The sequence below is a fragment of the Microcaecilia unicolor genome, chromosome 8, assembly GCF_901765095.1.
Source record: "Microcaecilia unicolor chromosome 8, aMicUni1.1, whole genome shotgun sequence".
NCBI lineage: Eukaryota > Metazoa > Chordata > Amphibia > Gymnophiona > Siphonopidae > Microcaecilia > Microcaecilia unicolor.
Window position 1 is genome coordinate 22,881,490 of NC_044038.1, and position 26,021 is coordinate 22,907,510.

General features: G+C 46.5%; 1 protein-coding gene across 1 annotated transcript in view; it reads left to right on the forward strand.

Moving 5' to 3' along the window:
* The window catches only part of PRKAR1B (protein kinase cAMP-dependent type I regulatory subunit beta), a 228,040-nt gene that overhangs the window by 100,134 nt on the left and 101,885 nt on the right, over positions 1-26,021 (forward strand). Inside the window, exons 6-7 of the mRNA XM_030213206.1 lie at positions 2,140-2,186; positions 16,172-16,330. Coding sequence (XP_030069066.1) covers positions 2,140-2,186; positions 16,172-16,330 — 206 coding nt within the window. The remainder of the gene's footprint in view (positions 1-2,139; positions 2,187-16,171; positions 16,331-26,021) is intronic.

A 26,021-nucleotide genomic window follows, 5' to 3' on the forward strand; every position in this document is an offset into this window, starting at 1 on the left:
AGGCGACAATGGCGGCGGGCGAGGGTTGGCGGGTTGAGAGGGTCGTCGATAGGGGGGATCAAAGTTGTTGTCGGTGGTGGTGGTGGGGGGGGGTCGGCAATGGCGGGGGGTTGGCGGCGTCGGGGGGGAGCTAAAATGTGCCCCCTCACCTCGGGCTCTAGACCCCCCTCCCGCCGAAGTCTGGCTACGCCCCTGCTTGTGATGATCTATATATCTGGCACAGTAAGTCAGTTGATGTTGCACACAAAAGTGGTCGTGGCTCATGTTGTCGAAGAGTAAAGTATAGGAAAAAGAATGGAGGCAGTCTCCGGGGAAAGGAGGACTGTTTTGGCTCAGCCTTAAGCAGGGGCGGCCACACAGGGCCTGACAGGTTGTTCCAGTTCTGCATTTACTCCACTGCATGCGGGAACTTGAAGATCTGATTTCCATATTGCATTCCTTAAGAAAAACAAGATTACAAGTCCCTGCAGTCCCCTCTGATTCCACTTCTTGTTTCTGCTTGGGCGGGACCCAGCAGCGGGAAGATCTATTGTGACTAGGGTTACCATATGTCCGGATTTACCCGGACATGTCCTCTTTTTGATGCGGGCCTATCCTAGCCTCCCCTTCCCTTACTTACTATCTACTGCCCTGGTGGTCTAGTGACCTCTTCGGGGCAGGAAAGAGCTCCCTCTTTCCTTCCCGGAGCACTGCCCTTGCCCTGCATCTTGTTGCTGTGACAGTCTTGGGATTCAAAATGGCTGCCGAGAGTTGAAGCGGCCTTGTGAGACTTCAACTCTCGGCGGCCATTTTGAATCCCGAGACCGTCACAGCAACAGGATGCAGGGCAAGGACAGAGCTCCAGGCAGGAAAGAGGGGGCTCATACCTGCCTTGAAGATGTCACTAGACCACCAGGGCAGTAGATAGTAAGTAAGAGGAGGGGAGGGGAGGTGACCCGGAGCGGAGGAGGGGAGGTGACAGGGGGGCAGGGGAGGGGAATATGTGACTCGAGGGGAGGGGAATATGTGACCCGGGGGGAGGGGAGGGGAATATGTGACAGGGGGCGGGATGTGCCCTCTTTCAAAATATGGTAACCCTAATTGTGACTGGAGGCAGCTTTGGTAAATGCTGCCATTGTTGGTGGTGATGCCAATGCAGGTAAGTTTGAGCTTAAGAACGTGGAAGAAGGGAGGACGAGGGAGAGGGAGAGGGAGAGGTGCTGGACCTGCAGGAGTGAGGGGAAAGGGAAGAGACACAGATTCTAGAATGCAGATGGGGTTTGTGGGGGAGGGGGAAGAGTATGAGAGAAAGATGCTGGACTTCAGGGAACTGAGGGAAGAGAAGGAGAGAGATATTTAACCTGGGGGTGAGGGAAGGAAAGATAGAGCAGCTGGGCCATGGGGGATGGAGGGAAGAGAAATGGAGAGATTTGGAACATGGAGGGAGGATGAGATTGTGGACCTGGGGGGGGGGGGGGGGGGTGAGACAGAGGGAAGAGAGTGAGAGATGCTGGACTAGGTGGGGGATAGGGAGGATAGGATAGATGCTGGACCATGTTGGGGTAGGAGTGGACGGGAGAAGCTCCTCCCAAAGTTTTGCCATGGGCCCCAGCATCTTTAAAGTGGCCCTGGCGTTGTCACTGATGCAGAGAGCACAAATGCACTTACTGCCCCTTAACTAGGAGATGGTAATTGTATCTGTGCTGCCCCTACACTTCTTTTCTGCATGCTAACTGTACAGTAGGATGACGACCCCAACGGTCACTGCTGAACTTTGCAGTTAATGTACAGTAATGCAGGCACTTAACCATACAGTAAGTGCAAAATTGTACAGCAGTTTAGTTAAAAAGGCCTGTAAATGTCACTGTTGCATGAAACTGAGATTTTCTTTCCCCGTTTCTCCATAGCTTCCCAAAGTTTGGTTTACACAGGGAGCAGAAAACCTGAGCTAAGAATAAAACTTGGGTCCCACCTGAAGGCAATGTGCAGCCCTGTCACTGGCCCAATAACCGAGTACAGTTGAGCTGCTAGGAAGTCTGAAATGAATCTCAAAAGAAACAAAAAATGTTTCCAGTTGGCTTGTTAGATGCATTTCTTGACTTATCTAAATTTCAGTGTGATTTGCACGATCTAACCAATCATTATTTTGTTTTCTTTCAGGGGATGAGGGTGATAACTTCTATGTAATTGATCAAGGAGAAGTTGATGTAAGCATTTACTTTGCCATTGAATTGTCAGTAGTGTATTTTGTGCTTTGAGTCAACATGACTGCAAACTGATTCCTTTTTTGGCAGCTTGTCTCACTGGTGCCATTTTGAACTTGGAGCTAGATGCACTAAACTTAACGAGCCAGCAACGTGGTTTTTAAACTAGTTCTAGCCAGTCTAACGAGCAAGCAGTAAAACAAGACATGCACAAAAGGGTTCTCTGAGCCATTTTCCTGTCATGGTAGCAGCTAACAAAAACGGAAAGCAAATGATCTAAAAGTTATTATAATGAGCTAAGTAGTATTATAATGCGCATGCAAGGCAGATGCACAGCTGTTTTCCGACCCCATGCACCGTCGAAAACCTAACGGGAGGTCTGCACCTCTCGTTGGGGCTGCTGTGAGCGGGACCCATGCAGAGGAGGACGCCCATCGCAAAAATCAGAAGAAAAAAAAACGTCCAAATGCTCGTCAGGGACGTCCTTTCAAGTGCCTAACACTTGGACATCCTTCACTCAAAAAAAAAAGGACATCCCTGACGAGCACTTGGAAGCTTATTTCTTCAGATTTTGTGATGGGCGTCCTTCTCTTGGACGTGTTTTTCTTATGACTAAGGTTCCTGAAATGACCACCGCCGGAGAGAATCGGGGATCGGGACGTGCGAGGACGTCCAAATCAAAACTATTTGGACATCCCTTTCGATTATGCCCCTCCAGGTCTCTCTCAGCCAATCACAGCGCGTTTAGCTCTAAACGCGCTGTGATTGGCTAAGAGAGACCTGGAGGGGCATAATCGAAAGAGACGTCCAAATAGTTTTGATTTGGGCATCCTCGCATGTCCCGATCCCCGATTCTCTCTTTCTAGGGTCCCGCTCTCTCCCTCTGCTGCACAAAATGCCCAGCAATTTATTGGCGGCTATTATACACGCAGCTTGTCTGCGTGTATGAAGCCATCTTGGGCATGCGCAGAGCAGCCAGCATAACGCTTGCCTGCTCTGCGCATGCTCAGCTGGCTAACTGACTTCCCCTCCTTAGGAAGGAAATCACGTGCAAATGAGCTAACGGCGAGCAGCTCATTTGCATGTGATTTCCTTCATGCATGCTCGTTTTTTACCGTTTCACTAAAGGATCAGTAAGGGATGGTCTCTTTCTGTGGAATTAGTGCATCTGGCTGTTGGTGTGGACAAGAGAGACTAGGAATTGCTCTGGTCCTGGAAATCATGAGACACCAGGGATTTGGATAGGGAGGCGGGGGGAATGGAAGGAAGGGGGGTCCTATAGGATGGTGGGGGTCTTTGAGGGGGAGGCTGTGTTCAAAGATGGTGTTTAGGGGGCTTGTTTTTAGCAGGGGTCTTTGAGGGGGAGGTTATGTTCATTGGGGGGGGGTGACTTTGTAGGAAGGGAATGCAGAGTCTTACTGACCCCTTTAAGATGCCATCCAGGAGCATCGGCAGTATGAATAGCTTGTGAAATTGATTGCAAGCTGTGTTAATTTATGTACCGCAGGAGTCACTAACCTGTGATATTGAGATGCCACAGGTTAGTGACTTCGATGGTAAACTATGGTGCAGTAAAAGGCCAACTTTAATAGCTACTCATCTAAAATTTTTGAATATGAGGTGTTCTATATTTGGCACCTGCAAAATCTAGAAATTACTTTGCAAATTCACAACAAATGTTTGCTTGTTCATTTGTTGAAGTACGGTAGCAGGTGAGTTTTAAATGCAGTAGCAGATCACAGTGCAGTGATTGCACCCTATATGTTTTCCAAAGCCACTTCTTAGTCGCATGTCAGTAAACAGTTCCATCAGTCAGCATTACCTCTCTACCCTCCTCTCCCCGTATGTTCCCACCCGTAACCTCCGCTCCCAGGACAAATCACTCCTATCTTTACCCTTCTCCACCACCGCTAACTCCAGACTCCGCCCCTTCTGCCTCGCATCACCTTATGCCTGGAACAGACTTCCCGAGCCCATACGCCATGCGCCCTCCCTGCCCATTTTCAAGTCCTTACTCAAAGCCCATCTCTTCTCCCTTGCTTTTGGCGCCTAACCACCTTCCCCATTCATGATACCTACACTGACTACATAGTTTGTAACCTTTAGATTGTAAGCTCTCTTGAGCAGGGACTGTCCTTCCCCATGTTTAAACTTGTACAGCGCTGCGTAACCCTGGCAGCGCTATAGAAATGCTAAGTAGTAGTAGTAGTAGTAGCATTAGAGATGTGCAGGGGCATAGCCAGAAGTCCATTTTGGAGGGGTAGACAGGGGTGGTCTGAGGGGCCACATAGTTCCTCTCAGTTCCCCACCTCTGCCCCCACCATGTTTAAATTGTATGTTTGCTGGCAGAATGCCCAAGCCCTGTCAGCCGAAGAGATCCACTGCCCAAGTCCCCGTCCATGCTGCCTGAGGAGTGCGGAAATTGGCGGCATGCTTCAGTTACTGAACTGAGATCTTAAGAACATACCAATAGTCATACTGGGTCAGACCAATGGTCCATCTAGCACAGTATCCTGCTTCCAACAAGTACCTGGAAGAATCCCAAATAGTAGCAACATTCCATGCTACCAATCCTGGGGCAAGCAGTGGCTTCCCCCATATCCATCGCAATAACAGACTATGGACTTTTCCTCCAGGAACTTGTCCAAACCTTTTTTAAACCTAGGTATGCTAACCGCTGTGTGCCCAGTGTAATCAGGTGATTTTTTTGATGGATCCCCTGCACTTTTGGTGCATCGGGTGCCTTGGGCCTTACCATGAGCCTATCTCTTATTCTCTCTGTTTGCAAAAACAATTGAGGACCCAGAGGTTGCGGCAGGTCCAGCAGAAGAGGCTTTTTGGTTCCTCAAAAGCTGATCCATGGACATCGTCACAGGAAGCATCGACCTCAGTGGCTGCTAAGACCTCAACTTTCACTGGGCATGCACCGGCTTCAAGGAGGTTTCCACCACACTGGGTGCTGAAAGTAGGCCCTGGGACCAGTCAGCGTCAGACCTGACACTGAGGGCATGTACGGGTTCCATGTCATTCTCGTCGGCACTGAAGGACCATGATGCTTAGCATCGGAGGAAGCCCAGGAAGAATAAGCATTGGTCGTTTTCAATGCATGGTGCCAGAAGTTCTGGGACATTGGCATTGCCGGTACCCAAGAAGCGGGAGGAGCTCTCCCTCTCTTTGGTAGAGGTGCGCAAATCTCTGTGCAGCCATGTACCTGCTTCGGTACAGCACCAACGCCTTCTCAGGCTGCCTCTCTCGTGGCTGCCCCACCTATGCCGATGCCTTCCTTCGATGAGCAGTTCTCGAGCCATGCTTGGGGAGGAGCTGGAGCAGATGCTGCAGTTGCAATCTGCTCGGGCATCAAGGGCACTTGCGCCAACAGCATCAGCCCAGATTCCTCCTAAGGCTCTATCCATGCTTGTGGAGAGATCCTCAGCACCGGCTCCTCGAAGGGTGTTGACGTCGACATTGACTCATGCAGTACTGCTCTTGATGTTGGGGGAGGAAGCTTCCTAGGAGTTTGAGGGTAGGGCTGACACTCAGCACTCTTCATGGCATGGATGTGGTTTCACTGAGCTGAGGCAGGCACAGACTCACTCAGTTTAGTCTGAGTACGGTGAGGAGTCTGACTAGGATTGCTAATGGGTCTCAAAAGAAGACCCTTATTACTTCTTAGTGGAGGAGATGACAGTCTTTTTGGGGCAAGGTGGAGGAGGTCAGTGACCTCATAAATATACATACTGATACCATCCAGACCCTGTCTCAGCAACCTCCAGCTTCAGCCTCTTCGTCTAGGTGGCTTTTGAGTGGGCCTAGGCGGCAACCCTACTACTATCAAAGGTGGCCTTCTCGTTGTGCCCAGAACCTTCACCAACTGAAGCCTTTCTCCAGCGCTGTTCTCTGCGCATTGCCTGTCCTGCTTCCCCTCACGTCATGTGCATTCTCAGTTTCATTAAAACCGAGCATGCACGTGACAGAGTAAACAGGGCAGGCAATGTGCAGAGAACAGCGCCAGCCAAACCAGGGGCTCTGGATCTAATTTGGGCAGGCCCAGGCCCCCAAGGCCCCCTGTAGCTATGCTACTGGCGTTAAGCCCAAAACTTAATGCTTTTTTGCAGAAGGGTGCCTAACAGGCTTATTTTCGAAAGAGAAGGGCGCCCGACACAAATCGGGAATGGGAGTCCTTTGCTCAGGGTCGCCCAAATCGATATAATCGAAAGCCGATTTTGGGTGTCCTCAACTGCTTCCCGTTGCGGGGACGACCAAAGGTCACGGGGGCGTGTCGGCACCGTAGCAAAGGCGGGACTGGGGTGTGATTAAGAAATGGGCGTCCTTGGCCGATAATGGAAAAAAGAAGGGCATCCCTGACGAGCACTTGGCCGACTTTACTTGGTCCATTTTTTCTTGCGACCAAGCTGTGAAAAGGTGCCCAAACTGACCAGATGACCACCAGAGGGAATCAGGGATGATCCCCCCTTACTCCCCCAGTGGTCACCAACCCCCTCCCACCCTAAAAAAAAAAATTAAAATTTTTTTTTGCCAGCCTCAAATGTCATACCCAGCTCCAAGACAGCAGTATGCAGGTCCCTGGAGCAGTTTTAGTGGGTGCAGTGCACTTCAGGCATGCGGACCCAGGCCCATCCCCCCTACCTGTTACACTTGTGCTGGTAAATGTGAGCTCTCCAAAACCCACACGAAACCCACTGTACCCACATGTAGGTGCCCCCTTCACCCCTTAGGGCTATGGCAGTGGTATACAGTTGTGGGGAGTGGGTTGGGGGGGGGGTTGGGGGCTCAGCACCCACTATGCACCTGGGAGCAATGTGTGAAGTCCACTGCAATGTCCCCTAGGGTGCCCGGTTGGTGTCCTGGCATGTCAGGGGGACCAGTGCACTACGAATTCTGCCTCCTCCCACGACCAAAGGGCTTAGATTTGGTCGTTTTTGAGATGGGTGGCCTCGGTTTCCATTATGGCCGAAAACCGGGGACGACCATTTCTAAGGTCGACCATCTCAACATTTAGGTCGACCATCTCTAAGGTCGACCTAAATGTTGAGATTTGGGCGTCTCCGACCGTATTATCGAAATGAAAGATGGACGCCCATCTTGTTTCGATCATACGGGTTTCCCCGCCCCTTCGCGGGGCCGTCCTGTGAGGACGCCCTCATGAAAACCTGGGCGCCCCGTTCAATTATGCCCCTCCAAGTCTGTTATACTGGTACTAAAAGCAATTAAAAGTGAGAGAATCTACTGCAATAAACATCTAAGACTTACATAGCCGGTATTATTTCATCTGTGGATTGTTTCAAATACCATAATCCAGATATTCCGATCAGTTCAGGGGGTATTTGGCTGCTCCATAGAGATTTCCCCCTGTGTGTCATTTGCATTTCTCAAACTAGAAACCCTAACTTTGAAAATTAAAGCAAAATTGGGGTTTGAAACTATTTGCATTCCTAAATCATGTCTGTAATAATGTGGGTTATCTTTGAAAGCTGATTTACAGGATGTCTGAATCATTGGTTTCTTGGCTATGAATTCCAGACATGGGTGCGGCTTTGGCTATTTCAACAGATAGTACAAAGAAATAGATTACAATTATTGCATTTCTTTTGCTCACTTTTTATGGAAAGAATGAACAGTGCCAATGTTCTTACAAAGAATTGCCCAAAGAAGGCCATATTAAAGTCATAATAAAATATTGCTTTGTATAATTATGGTTTCTTTCTAAATGCCAATTCACAGGGAGAGGAGGAATGGCATAGGGAAACCTGCCATTATACCTTCTCTGTGTTTAGTTCCCTATTTATAAAGAATTTTGTTGTAGGTAAAAAAACAATGAAACAATGCCTTAATGAAACAGGGTTCTAGAACGAGGGTAGAGCATTCTTTTGCCTTGTCTTGTGCTTTGAACTTGTGTGATTTATTTTGTGCTGCACAAGGCTCTTAAGAATGGGCAAACAAAAGATTTTGTTGTTTTGTTTCATTTCCAGGTTTCTTATTTTGTATTTGATTAAAAAAAAAACATTTATTTATGTCCAGCACGTCACAAGATGTCAAAAAATGTCCATACAGTTCCATTTAGAGAAACTAGTTGCCAATATTTCTATAGTATGCAGGGAGCTATTCTATAAAGCTCACCAAAAGTTAACGCTAGTATTTCCTAATCTTAGCGCACACGTGGCGCTTGCATTTAAGTGCTAAGGTTATAGAATTAGGAGGTTAGTTTTAACATATAGTATAACATTTAGTGTATGCTAAAAAAATATACACTCCAGTTTACTAAGCAGTGCAGAAACGGCCCGTGCCGTGTCGGCACTAGCGCATGGACAGCCGCATCGTAAGCAGACCCCTAAGCATGCAGTAAATGAAATAAAAGAAGCAATTGCATATCACTACTCTTTACTGATTTCCTGTTTATTCTGACATGCTACAAGAATGGAGTACTACTACTACTACTTATCACTTCTGTAGCGCTACAAGGCATACGCAGCGCTGTACACCATACATGAAAAGACAGTCCCTGCTCAAAGAGCTCACAATCTAAATATGGAATGTTGCTAGTGGAATAGCAACATTCCATGTAGAATCTCAAATAGTAGCAACATTCCATGTAGAATCTCAAGTAATAGCAACATTCCATATTCCACTGCACTAACCACTAGGCTACTCCTCCACTAGCAACATTCCATCTAGAAGCCTGCCCTTGCAGATCAGCAACTACTACTACTTATCACTTCTATAGCGCTACAAGGCATACTCACAGAAACAGAAGCCTGCGTGGCCGCATTGCTGATCTGCAAGGGCAGGCTTCTACATTACTACTACTACTACTACTACTTATCACTTCTATAGTGCTACAAGGCATACGCAGCGCTATACACCATACATGAAAAGACAGTCCCTGCTCAAAGAGCTCACAATCTAAATAGGACAGACAAACAGACAGAACAACTAAGAGGTAAGGGAATTAAAGAGGTGGGGATAAAAGGGTACAGGGCAAGTGAGTAGTGGTTAGGAGTCAAAAGCAGCGTTAAAGAGGTGGGCTTTTAGCCTGGATTTGAAAACGGCCAAAGACGGGGCTAGACGTACAGGTTCGAGAATGGCATTATCCCTGTAACCCTGCAGTTTATAAGGCTTTGTTTTCTCTAGTCCTAAAAGAAGAACTCCAAAATCTCTGGTTGCATCAAAATGCCTATACCTAGCCTTCATACATAGTAACATAGTAGATGACAGCAGATAAAGACCTGCACGGTCCATCCAGTCTGCCCAACAAGATAAACTCATAGCACAAGGTATGATGTGATACTAAATATGTATGCTTGATCTTGATTTGTTCTTGCCATTTTTAGGGCATAGACCATAGAGGTCCGCCCTGCTTAGGTCTTGTTCTCCAACTACTGAAGTTGTCATTGAAGCCCCACTCCAGCCCATCCAAATCTGTCCAGCCACAATCAGACCGTAGAAGTCTGCCCAGCCTTGTTGTCCAGCTACTGAAGCTGAATCTGTCCAGCTGTGATCAGGGCACAGACCATAGAAGTCTGCCCAGCACTGGCTTTGCTTCTCAATTACTGGTGTTGTCATCAAATCACCACTAAGCTTGTTTGGTTCCATGCCTTCTATACAGGATTCCTTTGTGTTTATCCCATGCATTTTTGAATTGCGTTACTGTTTTCATCTCCAACACCTCCCGTGAGAGGGCATTCCAGGTATCTACCACCCTCTCCATGAGGAAGTACTTCCTAACATCATTCCTGAATTGGCCCCCCTGTATCCTCAATTCATGTCCTCTACCTTCCCGACTTTGGAAAAGGTTTGCTAGTAGATTAATACCTTTCATATATTTGAATGTCTTTATCATATCACCCCTGTCTCTCCTTTCCTCCAGGGTATACTTGTTGAGGTCCTCAAGTCTCTCCTCATACAGCTGGTGACCATTTTCGTCGCTTTTCTCTGAACCACTTCAACTCTTTTTACGATCTTAGCAAGATACGATCTCCAAAACTGAACACAATACTCCAAGTGGGGCCTCACCAATGACTTGTACAGGGGCATCAACACCTCCTTTCCTCTGCTGGTTCTACCCCTCTCTGTTCACCCCAGCAGCTGTGGCCACCGCTTTGTCGCATTTTTTTTGTCACTTTGAGATCTTCAGACATCATCACCCCAAGGTCCCTCTCCTGAGCTGTGCTTATCAATCTCTCTCCTCCTATTTGGTACATCTTCTTTGGATTTCTGCACCCCAAATGCATCCCTCTGCACTTGGAGTGCAGAAATCATTTTCTTTCTGTGCTATGAATACAGTGTATCATACATTTCAGCAAGCATTTTCCACTCTGTTGGGTAGCATTTTGGTGGCAATTCTGTAAGTGTTTCCTTGTAGATGCCCTGATGCCTTATGGAAAGTGCCTATTCTATAATAGTATTTTGGGTGGCAGGAATAGCCTAATGGTTAGAGCAGTGGGTAGAGAACCAAGGGAACTGGGTTCAAATCCTACTGTGGTTCCTTGTGATCTTGGGCAAGTCATGGTATGAACTTAGATGGTGAGCTGTCATGGACAGAAAGATATCTACTGTACCTGAATGTGCACCACTTTGATAGTTTGCAGGTGGTGTATAAAATAATAATAATTATAGAACTCTAGCTTGACCCAGCGTTGGTGTACCTTACATTTAGGCACCTGTGGTTACTCCAGCCTTGGAGTTGGCATAACTGAGCACACCTGTATGCAGTAAGGGCGCACATAACATATACTATTCTATGTTGAGTATGTAACTGGGAGACATGTGCTCGACCCACCCATGCTTCTTGCATGTGAACTCCCCCTTGCAGTTATACACTATGGGCGAGATTCAGTAGTGCTAAGTCTCGGACTTGTAATTCATTAATTGTAACTTCTTCTTCCGTTATACAAATTAGATTTAAAGTTATGTTTGTCATTCATTTCATTTCCTTGTGGTTTGGCTTTGGAATTGCTTTCCCATTGTTCTACGTCTCGTTAGGCATCTTTCAAATTGTCATAAGGCTTTGAAGACCTATTTATTTACATCATAGTGTTTTTTTAATGTTATAGTAAATTTTTAATTGTTGTTTGCAATTCCTGATGATTGTAGCAGTTTTTATTTTGTTATATCACACTTTGAATCCTACCCAAAGAGTTGACAGTTTATAAGCCCCCTTGTAATGTAATGTAATGTAAATGGCACCCAGTGCTGTTCTATACTCCGGGACGAGCACTCTTTACAGAATACCTGTGGGCACAAGGACTTACATCAACTGAAACGAGTTGTAAATCTTGGCACACAAGCTGGGCACACATCCGCAGTATTCTGTAATACTGCATGCAATTTTCCGGTACACCCCTGACCCACCCATACCCCTCCCATGGGAACGCCCCCTTTGCAGTTGCATGTGCATACAGGTAGGTGCTGGCCTATAACTGGGCACATAAGTGTATTTCTGTGCCAGTCTGCCGTTTTAGCCCAGTTTCTTGCCGTGCATCTGTTCAAATGCTTTTCTGTGCTGAAATTTGGGTGCGGAATTAGTGCCTAACTTTAGGCGCCATTTATAGATCTTCTTCCTATAGCACGTATTCATGCCCTTATGCTTAAGCTGCTTAGTGCTACTTTTTGATAAATATATGCGTGTAAAGGGGTGCCCAACCTCAAGTGCCTTATGTATGGAATTATTCTTCACATCTCTTGTTTCCCTTGTACTTTTGCTTTCTGTATTGTGACTTTTATGGTACTGACAGTTCTGTCTTTGAGAGCTAGGTCTAATAATTATAGGTGATGGGGCATGTGTTGCAGAGTTTGGTTACAGTCGACGGTGCTGAGCTTCAGCTCTTCCTCTAATAGGCTTTGGGCTAAAGTTTGAAGAGAAGATCATGCTTTTCACATCTGATGAACGGGGCTCAGCTCTTGCAGGCTGATAAAAGTTATTGCGTAGTAACACAGTAAACTGTGGCAGATAAAGGCCAAAATGGCCCATCTGGTAGTCCCAGTTGAGAACAATTCACTTTGGGTACATGTGCATATAAAAAATCCTGTATGCAGTCTAACACTGTCACGGTTGTGGCCGTGCCCTTATGTTCAGACCTACTGTTTCTCTGTATCTAGCTCTGTGACCTCTCCAGTCTGCCTTTTTCCCTATTGTTGTTCTTCCTGTAAGCCAAGCCTCACTTTGGTCTCCCCACTTCTGCTTCATTTCCTGTTGTTCTTCCTGTTAGCCAAGCCTTGCTTTGGTCTCCCTGCTTCTGCTTGATTTCCTACTTGTGACATCATCAGCAAGTCCTTTATAAGCACCTGGGAACTATCATGTTTTGCCTTTGCAAGAGGTCTCTTAATTTTGTGTTACCTGTTTAGAGCATATCCATGCTTGGCTTTGTTCCTGAGTGTTTTGCTCCTGAAGGTCTGTGCTGTGTTCCTCTGAGTCTTGTGTTTCAGTGCTTTGCTTTGTTTCTGTGTGTTTGCTTTTGTACCCTGATCCTGAAAGCCTGGCTCTAGAGCTACACCCTGCCCTTGGTGTCTGTATCTGTTTAACTGTACCCTTGGCTCCTGCTTTTAGCCTAGCCCTGCTTTTGACTCTTGCTATAAAGCTCTGTGTTTAAGCCAAGCTCTGTCTTTAGCCGAGATCTGTTCCTGTTTTCCATGTTCTGTTTCCTGTGTGTGTAGTTCTTGTCTGTTAATTCTGAGAGTCTGTAGAAACCAGTATTGTCCCTAATTACCTCACTGCTATGCAGGCGTGTCTGCTGCCTCTCAATCTGCCTGGCCTTTCCCTTCCAGCTGTGGATGCTGGTAAGCACATTGCTTCTTTGTTTGTTTGTCTTCCCTTAGTCCGCTTAATCCTTTGCCTGCTATGTTTGCTTCCTGGCTCTTGAGCTCTGTTTCTGCTAAGTTCTGTTCCTCTTGTGTGTTTGAGCCAAGTTCTGCCCCTGCTATGTGTTTGAGCTAGTTTCTGTCCCTGCTCTCTGTCAAGCCATGCCCCTTTCATACTCCTGATCCAGTGAAGCCAAGTCCCTTTCAGACTCCTGTTCCAGCCAAGCCAAGTCCCTTTCAGACTCCTGTTCCAGCCAAGCCAAGTCTGTTCCAGAATCCAGTTCCAGCCAAGCCAAGCCCGTTCCAGAATCCAGTTCCAGCCAGGCCTGTTCCAGAATCCAGTTCCAGCCGAGCCTGTTCCAGAATCCTGAATCAAGTTCCTGCCTTGTGTATTGTCTTGCGTCTGTTATTCTGTTGCCTATCTCCTGCCCTGTCTTGCCTGTCTAGGTGTGCTTTGTCTTGTCTCTTTCAGTCTAGTCCTGTCCGGATCCAGTCCTTGCCTTGTCCTTGTCTTGCCCTTTTCTGGACCCAGTTTTAATCTACTTCCGTGTTTTGCCTTTTGCATTTCTGGGTCCCAGTTTTAATCCAGTTCCGAGTCTTGCCTTGTCCTGTCTGGGTTCCAGTTCTGGCCCCTTTGCCTTCTTTTCCTTGCCTCGTCTGGATCTGGTCCTTGTGTTTAGTTACCTCTGTCTTGCCTGTGTTGAGTCTGTTAGTTTATCTTAGTTCAGTCTGTTCTGATTCCTGCCTGTGCCAGCCTAGGTGATTTGTCTGCCAAAGGGCTCACCATTCCTGACAGTTGTGACAAGCACCAGCTCCCTCTACCACTATGACGGTATCCTCTGTTTCCTCTAAGGAGTGGACTGGTGTGAGCAACAAGTTTTAAAACCAACAATTTTTGAGCGCCAGTATTAGCAATGCATTTCTGTATATAGCACAAAAAAAAATTTGTGTTAGCGACCATGTAAAATCTGTGAGCGACGCTCCTAAAATGTATGAGCAATCGCTCATGTTCTCCGCTTAGAGGGAACATTGATGGTGTCCACCATCTCCACTGGAGACCATCTCAAGTCTTGTTGTCTTCAGCTTTGATTCTTGCTACGCCAATGGTTAAGTCAACACATAGGCCTCCTTCTTTGTCCTGTTGTCATGGATAATCCCACAGCTACTTAGGTTACTGATGCTGCTGTAAAAATAAATAGACATAAATTTTCAGCCTCTCGTGTTTATTGAAGTTTGGATTTTAGAGTACTGTCATTAACACAAATAACTGCAACATTTAGTTGTGATTATTCACAGCAGACACTGACATGGTATAAGCAGCTGCTCCTAAATATTGGTGTGTGAATGCCAACGTACGCTGGTGTTCTATAACGGCAATTACGCACATGTAAGCGCACAGCATCCTAGCAACTAAATTTTGGTGACCTTTTCAGAATTACCCCCAAAGAACTAAGTTCTTCCAAGGCTATTTTTTATTCCCTCTTTTTAAATTATTTAGCTCGTAGTTATGCTGTTTTCTTAAACCTCATTATAACAATCCACAAATCTCCCTACCTTTCATGTCTGACAGTTTTAATAAAAGACCAAAGTTGTGACAGTTCTGCCTGTTGATCCCTGTTGGTGTAGCACAAAAAATGTGGGCCCAGTAAAGTAGGGGGAGCTGAAAATCCACAGAGTAAATACAGCCACATTGCTGAAACAACAAGACCTGAAATTCAATCCAAAGGCAGGTTGTCAACCTTTCAGGCTTATTTTCGAAAGGGAAAGGGGAAATGGGACTTGATATACCGCCTTTCTGAGGTTTTTTGCAACTACATTCAAAGCGGTTTACATATATTCAGGTACTTATTTTGTACCAGGGGCAATGGAGGGTTAAGTGACTTGCCCAGAGTCACAAGGAGCTGCAGTGGGAATCAAACCCAGTTCCCCAGGATCAAAGTCCACTGCACTAACCACTAGGCTACTCCTCCACTCACAGAAGGGCGCCCATCTTTTGACACAAATCGGGAGATGGGTGTCCTCCCTGGGTCGCCCAAATCGGCATAATTGAAAGCCTATTTTGGGCGTCCTCAACTGCTTTCTGTTGCAGAGATGACCAAAGTTCACGGGGGCGTGTCGGAAGCGCAGCGAAGACGGTACTGGGGCGTGCGTAACACATGGGCATCCTCGACCGATAATGGAAAAAAGAAGGGTGTCCCTGACGAGCACTTGGGCGACTTTACTTGGTCCATTTTTTCTTACGACCAAGCCTCAGAAAGGTGCCCGAACTGACCAGATGACCACCCGAGGGAATCTGGGATCACCTCCCCTTACTCCCCCAGTGGTCACTAGCCCCTTCCCACCCTAAAAAAAAACTTCTTAAATATTTTTTGTCAGCCTCAAATGTCATACCCAGCTCCATGACAGTAGTATGCAGGTCCCTGGAGCAGTTTTAGTGGGTGCAGTGCATTTCTGGCAGGCGGACCCAGGCCTATCCCCCCCTACCTGTTACACTTGTGGTGGTAAATGTGAGCCCTTCAAAACCCATCACAAACCCACTGTACCCATATGTAGATGCCCCGCTTCACCCCTTAGGGCTATGGTAGTGTTGTGCAGTTGTGGGGGGGGGGGGGGGGTTGGGGGGCTCAGCACACAAGGTAAGGGAGCTATGTACCTGGGAGCAATTTCTGAAGTTCACTGCAGTGCCCCCTAGGGCATCCGGTTGGTGTCCTGGTATGTCAGTGGGACCAGTGCACTACGAATGCTGGCTCCTCCCATGACCAAATGGCTTGGATTTGGTCATTTCTGAGATGGGCGTCCTCGGTTTCCATTATGGCTGAAAATCGGGGACGACCATCTCTAAGGTCGACTTAAATTTCGCAATTTGGGCGTCCCCGACCATATTATCGAAATGAAAGATGGCCGCCCATCTTGTTTCGATAATACGGGTTTCCCCTCCCCTTCGCCGGGACGTCCTGCGAGGACGTCCTCAGGAAAACTTGTGCGCCCCTTTCGATTATGCCCCTCTTTGTGACCTAGTGAGGAACCTGTTGGATTATTGTTTTCTTCCCCCCACCCCCATTCCAATACTGATGATTAGAAAAGAGATTTGTTAATGGGTTTTCAAATAATCTCTCAAAGAATGAAAAGCAAACATACTTCTCCAGGTTAAATGGCTCTTTCCCTCTGTGTAGGTCTATGTAAATGGAGAATGGGTTACCAGCATTGGAGAAGGAGGAAGCTTTGGCGAGCTTGCCTTGATCTATGGCACACCAAGAGCTGCGACTGTCAAGGCCAAGACAGACCTCAAACTCTGGGGCATAGACAGGGACAGCTACAGACGCATTCTAATGGTGAGTACAAGAGAGTGGGGGGGTCATTTTTACAATTTGCAACAGAACCAGCATCTAAAATCTAATTCTCTGGAGGTTTAGCAGTATCAGAACGAAGTTGTTCAGTATTGTGCCCTATTTGTTATCATTGTATAAATATTTATGCTTCAAGAGGGGAGGTCAAGAAATACAACTTACCATCCTTTGGTAGGGAATTTATGCACAAGTGGTATTGCTCAGCACAACTTTTTTTTGAAGAGCAAGGGACAGTATCCCCCTCATTCTATAGCATTGTACACACAATTTTTCATTTAGGACCAGATTCAGTAAATGGCGTCCAGCACTCTGGGTTGAGCGTCCTCTATAGAATAGCAAGGACTCAGGAGTACCTGCTCGCCACTGCAGCTGCTGAGGGTGCCGATCCCCACAACCAGTGGTGGTAAGATCCCCAGGGTGAGAGTCTGACTCCGCACAGACATACCCAACTTGCACTGTTCCCTCTCTCTCCCTCTCCCCCCGCCTGAAATCGCAGTGCGAGAGGAGGAGAGGGTGAATGGCTGCATATTGGGCTGTTTCCTCCTCCTGTGTCTGCCTAGAGCCAATTGCTCATGGACTCTGGGAGTCTCTGTACTGGGGTTCATTTGAGCAATCAGCTCTCTAGGCAGACACAGGGGGAGAAACAGTCCAGTGTGCAGCTGTTCACTCTCTCCTCCCCTCGCAATGTGGAGAAGAGAGGGAGAGAGATTGAACAGCACAGCTGATGTCTGCTGGTGACTGTGTATAGCAGGCGTATACAGTCACCTTTCCCTCTTCATGTGGTGTGGCAAAGAAAGGTGACTGAGCACCACGTTGGGGGGGGGGGGGGCAACTGTTTTTGTCAGGGGCATGACCAGTATTTATATGCTACAGTTGTAGAATTCGACAGTTGTGTGCACAACTGTAACACTTAGTCACAGACGTTTACACCAGCCATTGACATAAAGTAGATGGCCACATCTAAATGTAGGTTTATAATGGCAATTTTGTGCGTAAAGTGTTGGTATAGAATTGTGCAGAATCCCAGTGCCTAACTTTAGGTGACCTGTAGGTTTGTGTTTCTGCAGTGTTTACATATATAAAAACTGTGGACATATATACTATTCTTTCTAAGCTGTGCGGGAGCCCTCCAATTACATTGCTGCCGGTGCTTCAATATTGTGTTTTCAATCACTAAGGACTTCCCTGGAGTCCTGCAGAGTTTGCCTGTCCCTCACTATTGAAAATGTGATAGTGAAACAGCGCCCCCACTGGCAGAACTGTAGATGGAGGACTCCCACTCAGCTTAGAGGGAACTGTGGACCTATGGGGCCAGATTCAGTAAATGGCGCTCAAAGGTAGACACTGGGAAGAGCCACGCTAAGCTGGCATTCCATACAGTTCGCCCTTTGCAGAATACTAGCTTAGCGCAGATTTCGTACCTAATTTGGACGCTAGCCCAAACCTGGTGTAAACACTGGCGCCTAATTTACGGCAGTTGGGTGTGCATTTTATCGTATTTTATAACATCATTTCTAACTTCTGGGAATGTTCCCAATTTGCCCATGTTCCTCCTATAGCCACGCCCCTTTGGAGTTGAACGTTATAAAAGTTAGGCACAAATATTTAGAGAGTAGTGCTTTGGGCAGATGTTCACATAACTTTAAATTGTTGCCAATTAAACCCAATTATTGATTGTTTTCGCCTCAATAACTAATTAATTTGCGTTGGCATCTGTCCTCGGCACCCAGATTTGGTAAACTGTATAGAATCCGGGGGACAGAGTGCAGAAGGAAAAAGATTGCCCAGACTCTTTTTTTTTTTTTTTTTTAAATGGGAAGTTCTTGGAAATAGCACTTAAGTTTAAAACAATCCTCCTGAAAAAACAACCCTGGTTTTCAGTGCTTAACGTAAACATTGGAGAGTTCATCATGATCACCCATAGCACAACTTCCCGTGAGAATGTGGAGCTTGATTCAACAAGCAGACACATTTTTTTCTCATTTGATTTTTGGGACAGTGGTCCAGCCCTCCAATAACTCTTGCAATTCTGCTTTGCTAGCACTGATGTCAACAGTGTACCATTAACAAGTGCAATCCTGTGACTTTCTAAATAAATTGGATAGATGTAGCCATAAAAATAAAAGGAACAGGAAACTGTTAGATACCAGAAAATCATTCAATGTATTACCCAACAGACAAGTTACAGCAGTGGCGTAGCAAGGGGGGGGGGGAGGGGCGGTCTGCCCCGGGTGTCAGCTCAGGGGGGGGTGCTCCCTGCCAGCTCCCCCCCCTTGGCGAATCGACACCCCCCCCCCCCGACCAGCTCCCGCACCCTACCTTTAAAAAGAATATCGGGAGGCGAGGGGCAGCGCCTGGCGCCTGCCCTGCACGTAAAAGAAATGTGGACCGTCGGGTCTTCCCTCGCTCTATCTGTCCCGCCCTCCGCTGACGCAACTTCCTATTTCCGCAAGGGCGGGACAGACAGAGCGAGAGAAGGCCCGACGGTCCACATTTCTTTTACGTGCAGGGCAGGCGCCAGGCGCTGCCCCTCGCCTCCCGATATTCTTTTTAAAGGTAGGGTGCGGGAGGTGGGAGGGGGGTGTCATGGTGCTGCACCCGGGGAGGGGGGGTGCAACGGCGAACGGCCCCGCCCCGGGTGGCAGCCCCCCCCCTGCTACGCCACTGAGTTACAGTATAGTACCCGCAAGCATCAATGAATAATAACTGAAAAAAAACCCCAAGAAGGTGGAGAAAATGACCTCAGAATAAAAGCTACAGAATATGCATCAAAGCTCCTTTAATCACTGGTCAGAAAAACCTCTATCTTATCAAACATGAGAAAAAAATTTAAACTTGACATGAAATTGAACATTGGTGAATTACAGGAACTAAACTGGCAATAAAGTGGAAAAAAACATAAAATAACTATCTCGTAAAGAAATTCTTATAGCATACATAAATCCACTTATCTTATGAAATATAAATGACTAGGTTGAAATCTGCAGGCTTTGTGAAATCTCAATAGATGTAGATTCTCCAAAAGTGCCTTAGAAGGAAGAATAACCTTTTTTAAATGTTTATTTTTTTCAGTAATATAAGGCCTTTCTGCCAAGTGTCACAATTGTTGCTAGCCAAAAAAAACCCAAAAATACAGATAATCCAGCACTATGTCTAAGAATAAACTGGTATTGGTGGTTTGCATTAATTATTTCAAACATATTTGATGCTCTTGGACTGTCCTCTAATTCTCTGAGAGCCCGATGCACAATACCTAACGAGCCCACAATTTGCGTTTTAAACTGGTTCCAGGCAGTTTAAAATGCAAGTAGTTTACTGGGGGCATGCACCAAGGGCATTTTTCCTGTCATGGTAGCAGGCAACAAAAACGGAATGCAAATTATTCAAAGGCTATTATAATGAGCTGCAGTACTGTTTTTCCGATTCCTTTACCGTGGAAACCCTAACGTGAGGTCTGCACCTCTCGTTAGGGCTCCTGTGAGGGAATCGGAAAGGAAAAGGGCCCCAAAAAAAGGTAAAAAAAGAAAAAAAAAAAGCAGCGAGCACATGTGAGGGGCGTCCTTTATGGACGTACTCTGCCTGCGCTTGTGAGGGACGTCTTTTCGCCGTTTTTTTTTTAGTTTTGTCTCCCCGGCGCTGCTCACCTTTTGTAGCAGCGAGGAGAGGGGAATCGGGGACCTGCGAGTCAATCTGGAGTTCGGGACGTTTCTTTCCATTATGCTCCTCTTCCAGGTCTCTTCAGCCAATCAGAGTGCATGTAGCTGACACCAGCAAGCTAGATGCGCTTTGATTGGCTGAAGAGACCCAAGAAGAGGAGCATAACCGAATGGGACGTCCCGATTCTCCGACTGGCTACCGAGGTAATGGTGAATGCAACGGAGCTACAACGAGTAGCTCATTTGCATTCCCTTTCCTTAGTGAATTCCCGTTCCCTACCGATTCGCTATGGAATCGGTAGGGAACGGGAATTACCGACGACTTTAGTGCATCTTCCTCTGGGCCTTATTCAGGACCTCTGGGAGGGTATAAATATCCTGATAACTTCCTCAGGGCATTGATCATGTTGTTTTAGTGTTGTGTCCTTAAGGAAGTATTCCAGGGCACCCAGCCTCAATTGAAGTGCCTTCTTCAGGAAATAAAAATAGAGGAGTGTGGTAGCCGTGTTAGTCCACTCTTAAGATTATCAATAGAAATCAAACCAAATAAAACATGGAAAAGAAAATAAGATGGTACCTTTTTTATTGGACATAACTTAATACATTTCTTGATTAGCTTTCGAAGGTTGCCCTTCTTCGTCAGATCGGAAATAAGCAAATGTGCTAGCTGACAGTGTATATAAGTGAAAACATTCAAGCATTACTATGACAGTCTGACAGGGTGGGAGGATGGGGGTGGGTCGGAGGTATGCATGGGGACATCAAAGCATATCATTGATATTCTAACAGGATGGGTGTGGATAGGTGAGGGGAGGGTGATCAACAGAGACATACAGCTTTATGGTTTATAATGGGCTAGGAGCCCCAGATCCTTGTTAAGTCCTTTCTGTTGGGTGTTAAAATATTCAATCATTCTGACTTCAAAGGTCTTATGTATGGTTTTAAAGTTACCTTTCAGGATTCTCACTGTGAAGTCACTGGTACAGTGTCCTGGTCCTGTAAAATGTTGACCAACAGGCGTGGGAAATAAAAGATATTAGGATAAACAAATATCCGTGTATTTCTCTCTGTATCTATCTAGACAGACTACAAAACCTTTGGCACAGAAGTCTAGGTGATCTACAGTTATTATGTTTAAACAATTTTTATTGAAAGCCAAAAGTCACATTGCAAACAAAGAAAGAACACTACATAAAATGCCAGTCAGTATAAAACTTATGAACAAAGATTAATCCCATCAAGTCGAAGACCTTGCTTCCTTTTTTCTGTGTATAAAAGATTTACTTATTTATTTATTTCCACTTGATATACTGCCATAAAGCCTGTACTAGACTTCAAAGCGGTTTATTGCAATAAAAGAAAAGGAGAGAGAAAGCTTTCCTTTAGACATTTGGACTCTCCGTTCCTGGGCTCGAAAATTAGAATTTATCCTGACCTGTCTAGAGAAACTCAGAAGGAGACGCAGGGCTTTCCTGGCTGTTGGTGCTAGCTTTATTTGGAAATTTCCTTGTATTTGTCGCATTTTGTATCAGTCTAAACAATTTTCAGTTTTTTGAGCCCAAGCAGTTAGAGGAACGTTTTTGTTAAGTAGAGAAGAAATAGTGGTAACAGTACGGTAACAGAAGCGCACTGCAAAGATAGGCTTGATAGGAAGTGCCAGGAAGCAGTAAAATATTAAATTTCCTTTTTGTTTCTCAAATATTTGTTTATTTGAAGATAATTATTTCTTACATCTTGGATTGTATTGCCAAACTTATGGACGAAAGTATTATTAAGTATTTCATTTAGTGTCTGGATATGACATCATTTAAATTTATAGTAATACTATTTTTCTTTTTTCTATCATCTCTATTTTGGAGTTGCATAAATATGAAAATGCAATAAAAATAAATTTAAAAAAAGGGAGAGAAATGGAGGGAGAAAAAAAAGGCAAAAAAACAAAACAAAACAAAACACCACACACAACTAGTTGCTATCTGGACCAAAAACTTGAGTAAAATCTCTCCTATCTTTATCCTGTACTGCCTGACACTACAAAAACACCGAGGCTTATAAACAGCTTGGTGTGATTATGCCCATAATGACAATACTAAATTGTCGACTCTCATAATAACTAGCCCCGTAGCAATAACACAGGTTGTAAAAGAAATTTCATGTGGCAGTACCTACACCAGTATCTTCCCTGCCCCCTTGTATATCCAGACATCCCGCACCCACCCTCCCCTGACTAGCCATGAGGATCCTATAGGTTGCGTTAGTGAGAGCCTAGAATGGCCGCCAAGCTTGGGCTCTTATGCCCCCCCCCCCCCCAGCCTTCCCTTTTACGCAGACACACGCATTGAAAAAGATGATCCCTCAGTTCCCCCCACCTCAGCATCCCTTCCTGTCTGCCATGCACTATCACCACCCAGCCATAAAAATGCACCAAATTCCAATCTCAAAATCAATTTTAATGTTTTAACATTTTTATTGAGAAATGGCATCATACATCAGCATTCTTTGTACGTATTAACATATTGGAAACATCAAAAACAAGCATAACATAGTACTCATACCAGAGTAATAACAGGTAAGCCATCCTCACAATTTTTCCAACATTTTCTCCCCCTTCCCTCACCCCTACTCAAACCCGAAACAATCAAGGCTAAACTATCTCAGTAACTTGAAAGATCAACCTCCGGGACTTGAAATCAATTTAAAACTAAGTCACGTACTCTTGGGGACAAGTATTGAAGATAGCTATTCCATACCAGAAGATACGCCCTCTGCTTTTTCAGGGCCTATCTTGCACTATGAGATTTCCAAATCATCTGCAGTTATTATAATTGCTGGCAGTTGGTTTCCTGATTTTAATTTTGGGTCTGTTTGATTGCAATACTTAAGAAACAGCAAGGCAAACGATCTGCAAACTCCAATGTGGGAAAGAAGTACAGATCAGTGATCAGTCCAAAATATTCTTTATTGCAGAGTTTCAGTCAAATAAAATGCCAGACACAGGCCGTGTTTCACCCAAAGGGGCTGCATCAGGGGCTTTAGTCCTTGAAGCTAGGAAGTCAGTCTTCTGCTATAAGCAGTTCACACTGCACCGTAGTATTGGAAGAACACAGTGGCGTTCCTTGCCTGGATGGCACCCGGGGTGGAGCGCCGATGCGCCCCCCCAGGTGCAGCGCGCGCCCCCCCCCCACTAAATTACACCTTCCCCCCCCTCCGGCGAAATGACACCCCCTCCGGGTGCACGCCGCTGGGGGGGGGGGGGTGCCGCGGTGCGCGCCTGCTCTGAGTTCGCTAAACTTCTTTGCTCGTTTGCTGCAACTTCCTCTACCCCGGAACAGGAAGTAACCTCACAGGACAAATCCCTCCTCTCAGTACCCTTATCCACCACCGCCAACTCCAGGCTCCGCTCATTCTGCCTCGCCTCACCCTATGCTTGGAATAAACTTTCTGAGCCCTTCCGCCAAGCCCCCTCCCTACCCATCTTCAAATCCTTGCTCAAAGCCCACCTCTTCAATGTTTCTTTCGGCACCTAACCTTTATACCTTTCAGGAAATCTAGACTGCCCCTATTTGACTGACTGTACATTTGTCCTTTAGATTGTAAGCTCCTTTGAGCAGGGACTGTCCTTCTATGTTAAATTGTACAGCGCTGCGTAACCCTAGTAGCGCTTTAGAAATGTCAAGTAGTAGTAGTAGCTGCAGCGAACGAGCAAAGAAGTTTAGCGAACTCGGAGCAGGCACGCGCCGTGGCACCCCCCAGCGGCGTGCACCCAGGGCGGACCGCCCCCACCGCCCTCCCCTTGGTACGCCACTGGAAGATCAGTCTCAGCCCGTTCACAGCCAGTACACTACAGTATCAGATATGTGTCTCTGGAAGGCTGATGCTTTCCTTCAAAGCTGTCACTGGAATGCTTTTTATGTTATTCTGATTCTTTTCCTCATGTTTTCCTGACCTGAGGAGGAGGTGGTTCTGGCCTTTCGGCCTGTGCACCTTTGACGCTCTTCTGCTCCAGCCCAGTTGCAATTTCTACTTTCTTCAAACGGAAGCTCTACTGCAAGCTTCACAAAGCTAGTCCTGGGACTGATCCCTCCAGGGCACCATACCCAAGCCTCACTCTGCTATTCCGGTTGCCTTTCTGTGCACATTCATGTACAGTAGTACTGTGAGTTTGACTGTGTGTTTGAAGTTAGGTAGACCTGCACTAACAGCCACTGTGCATTAAAACCAGCCAGCATGGTGAAAAGCCTGTGCTAAGTGCTTATGCAGATAGATATGGTTTGTGGGTAAGATGGGCGGGGCAGAGGAATGGCCACCTGGGACAGTCAGCATGCAGATCAATGCCATGTGCTTGCCGTCAACTGCTGATAGTGCAGTGTTGTTAAGTGTAATTGCACAGCGTGGCAGCACTAATCATCCACAAAACCTCTGCAGTGGACATTTCATTGCCCCCCAACCCCCACAACATTACACCTACGTTTCTTCCCCAGAAGACCTCCTCACCTGATTTGATGCCTCCAGAATACATCCTCACCTGATCCACTCCCTGATCCACTAAGCCACTCTCAGTATGGGGTAGTCTCAGCAGCCATTTTAAACCAACAGGAGCACCGGGCAGGAAAAAGTGAGGTTCTTTCCTGCTATCGAAGAGGCCACTGGTCCACCAGGACTGATGACACCCAGCTATACCTCTCCACACCTGACATCACCGCGGAGACCCAGGCCAAGGTATCGGCCTGTTTATCCGACATTGCGGCATGGATGTCCAACCGCCACCTGAAGCTGAACATGTCCAAGACCGAGCTCCTCGTCTTTCCTCCTAAACCCACTTCTCCTCTTCCTCCACTCTCTATCTCTGTTGATCACCCTCATCCTCCCCGTCCCATCTGCCCGCAACCTCGGAGTCATCTTCGACTCCTCCCTCTCCTTCTCCGCGCATATCCAACAGACTGCCAAGACCTGTCGCTTCTTCCTCTTCAACATCAGCAAAATTCACCCTTTCCTCTCCGAGCATACCACCAGAACTCTCGTCCACGCTCTCATTACCTCTCGCCTTGATTACTGCAACTTACTCCTCACCGGCCTCCCACTCAGCCATCTATCCCCCCTTCAATCCGTTCAGAACGCTGCTGCATGTCTTATATTCCGCCAAAACCGATATACTCATATCACCCCTCTCCTCAAATCACTTCATTGGCTTCCGATCAGATATCGCATACAATTCAAGCTCCTCCTCCTTACCTACAAATGCACTCAGTCTGCGGCTCCTCACTACCTCTCCACCCTCATCTCCCCCTATGTTCCCGCCCGTAACCTCCGCTCACAGGACAAAGCCCTTCTCTCAGTACCCTTCTCCACCACTGCCAACTCCAGGCTCCGCTCATTCTGCCTTGCCTCACCCTATGCCTGGAACAATCTTCCTTTACCCATACGCCATGCCCCCTCCCTACCCATCTTCAAATCTCTGCTTAAAATTCACCTCTTCAATGCTGCCTTCGGCGCCTAACCGCTCGAGAAATATAGAATGCCCCAATCTATCCACCCTATCAGATTAACTGTTCACTCGTCCTCTAGATTGTTCACTTGTCTTTAGATTGTTCTCTTGTCTTTTAGATTGTAAGCTCTTTGAGCAGGGACTGTCCTTCTATGTTTAAATTGTACAGCGCTGCGTAACCCTAGTAGCGCTTTAGAAATGTTAGTTAGTTAGTAAGAGTGGCTACTGGGTTAGATCAGTGGTCCATCTAGCCCAGTATCCTGTTTTCCAAACAGTGGTCAAGCCAGGTCACAAGTACCTGGCAGAAACCCAAATTGTGACAACACTCCAGTCTACAAATCCTAGGGCAAGCAGTTGCTTCCCCATGTCTGTCTCAATAGCAGACTATGGACTTTTCCTCCAGGAATTTGTCCAAACCTTTTTTTAAACCCAGATACACTAACCACTGTTACCACATCCTCCAACAAAGAGTTCCAGAGCTTAACTATTCGTTGAATGAAAAAATATTTCCTCCTATTTGTTTTAACAGTATTTC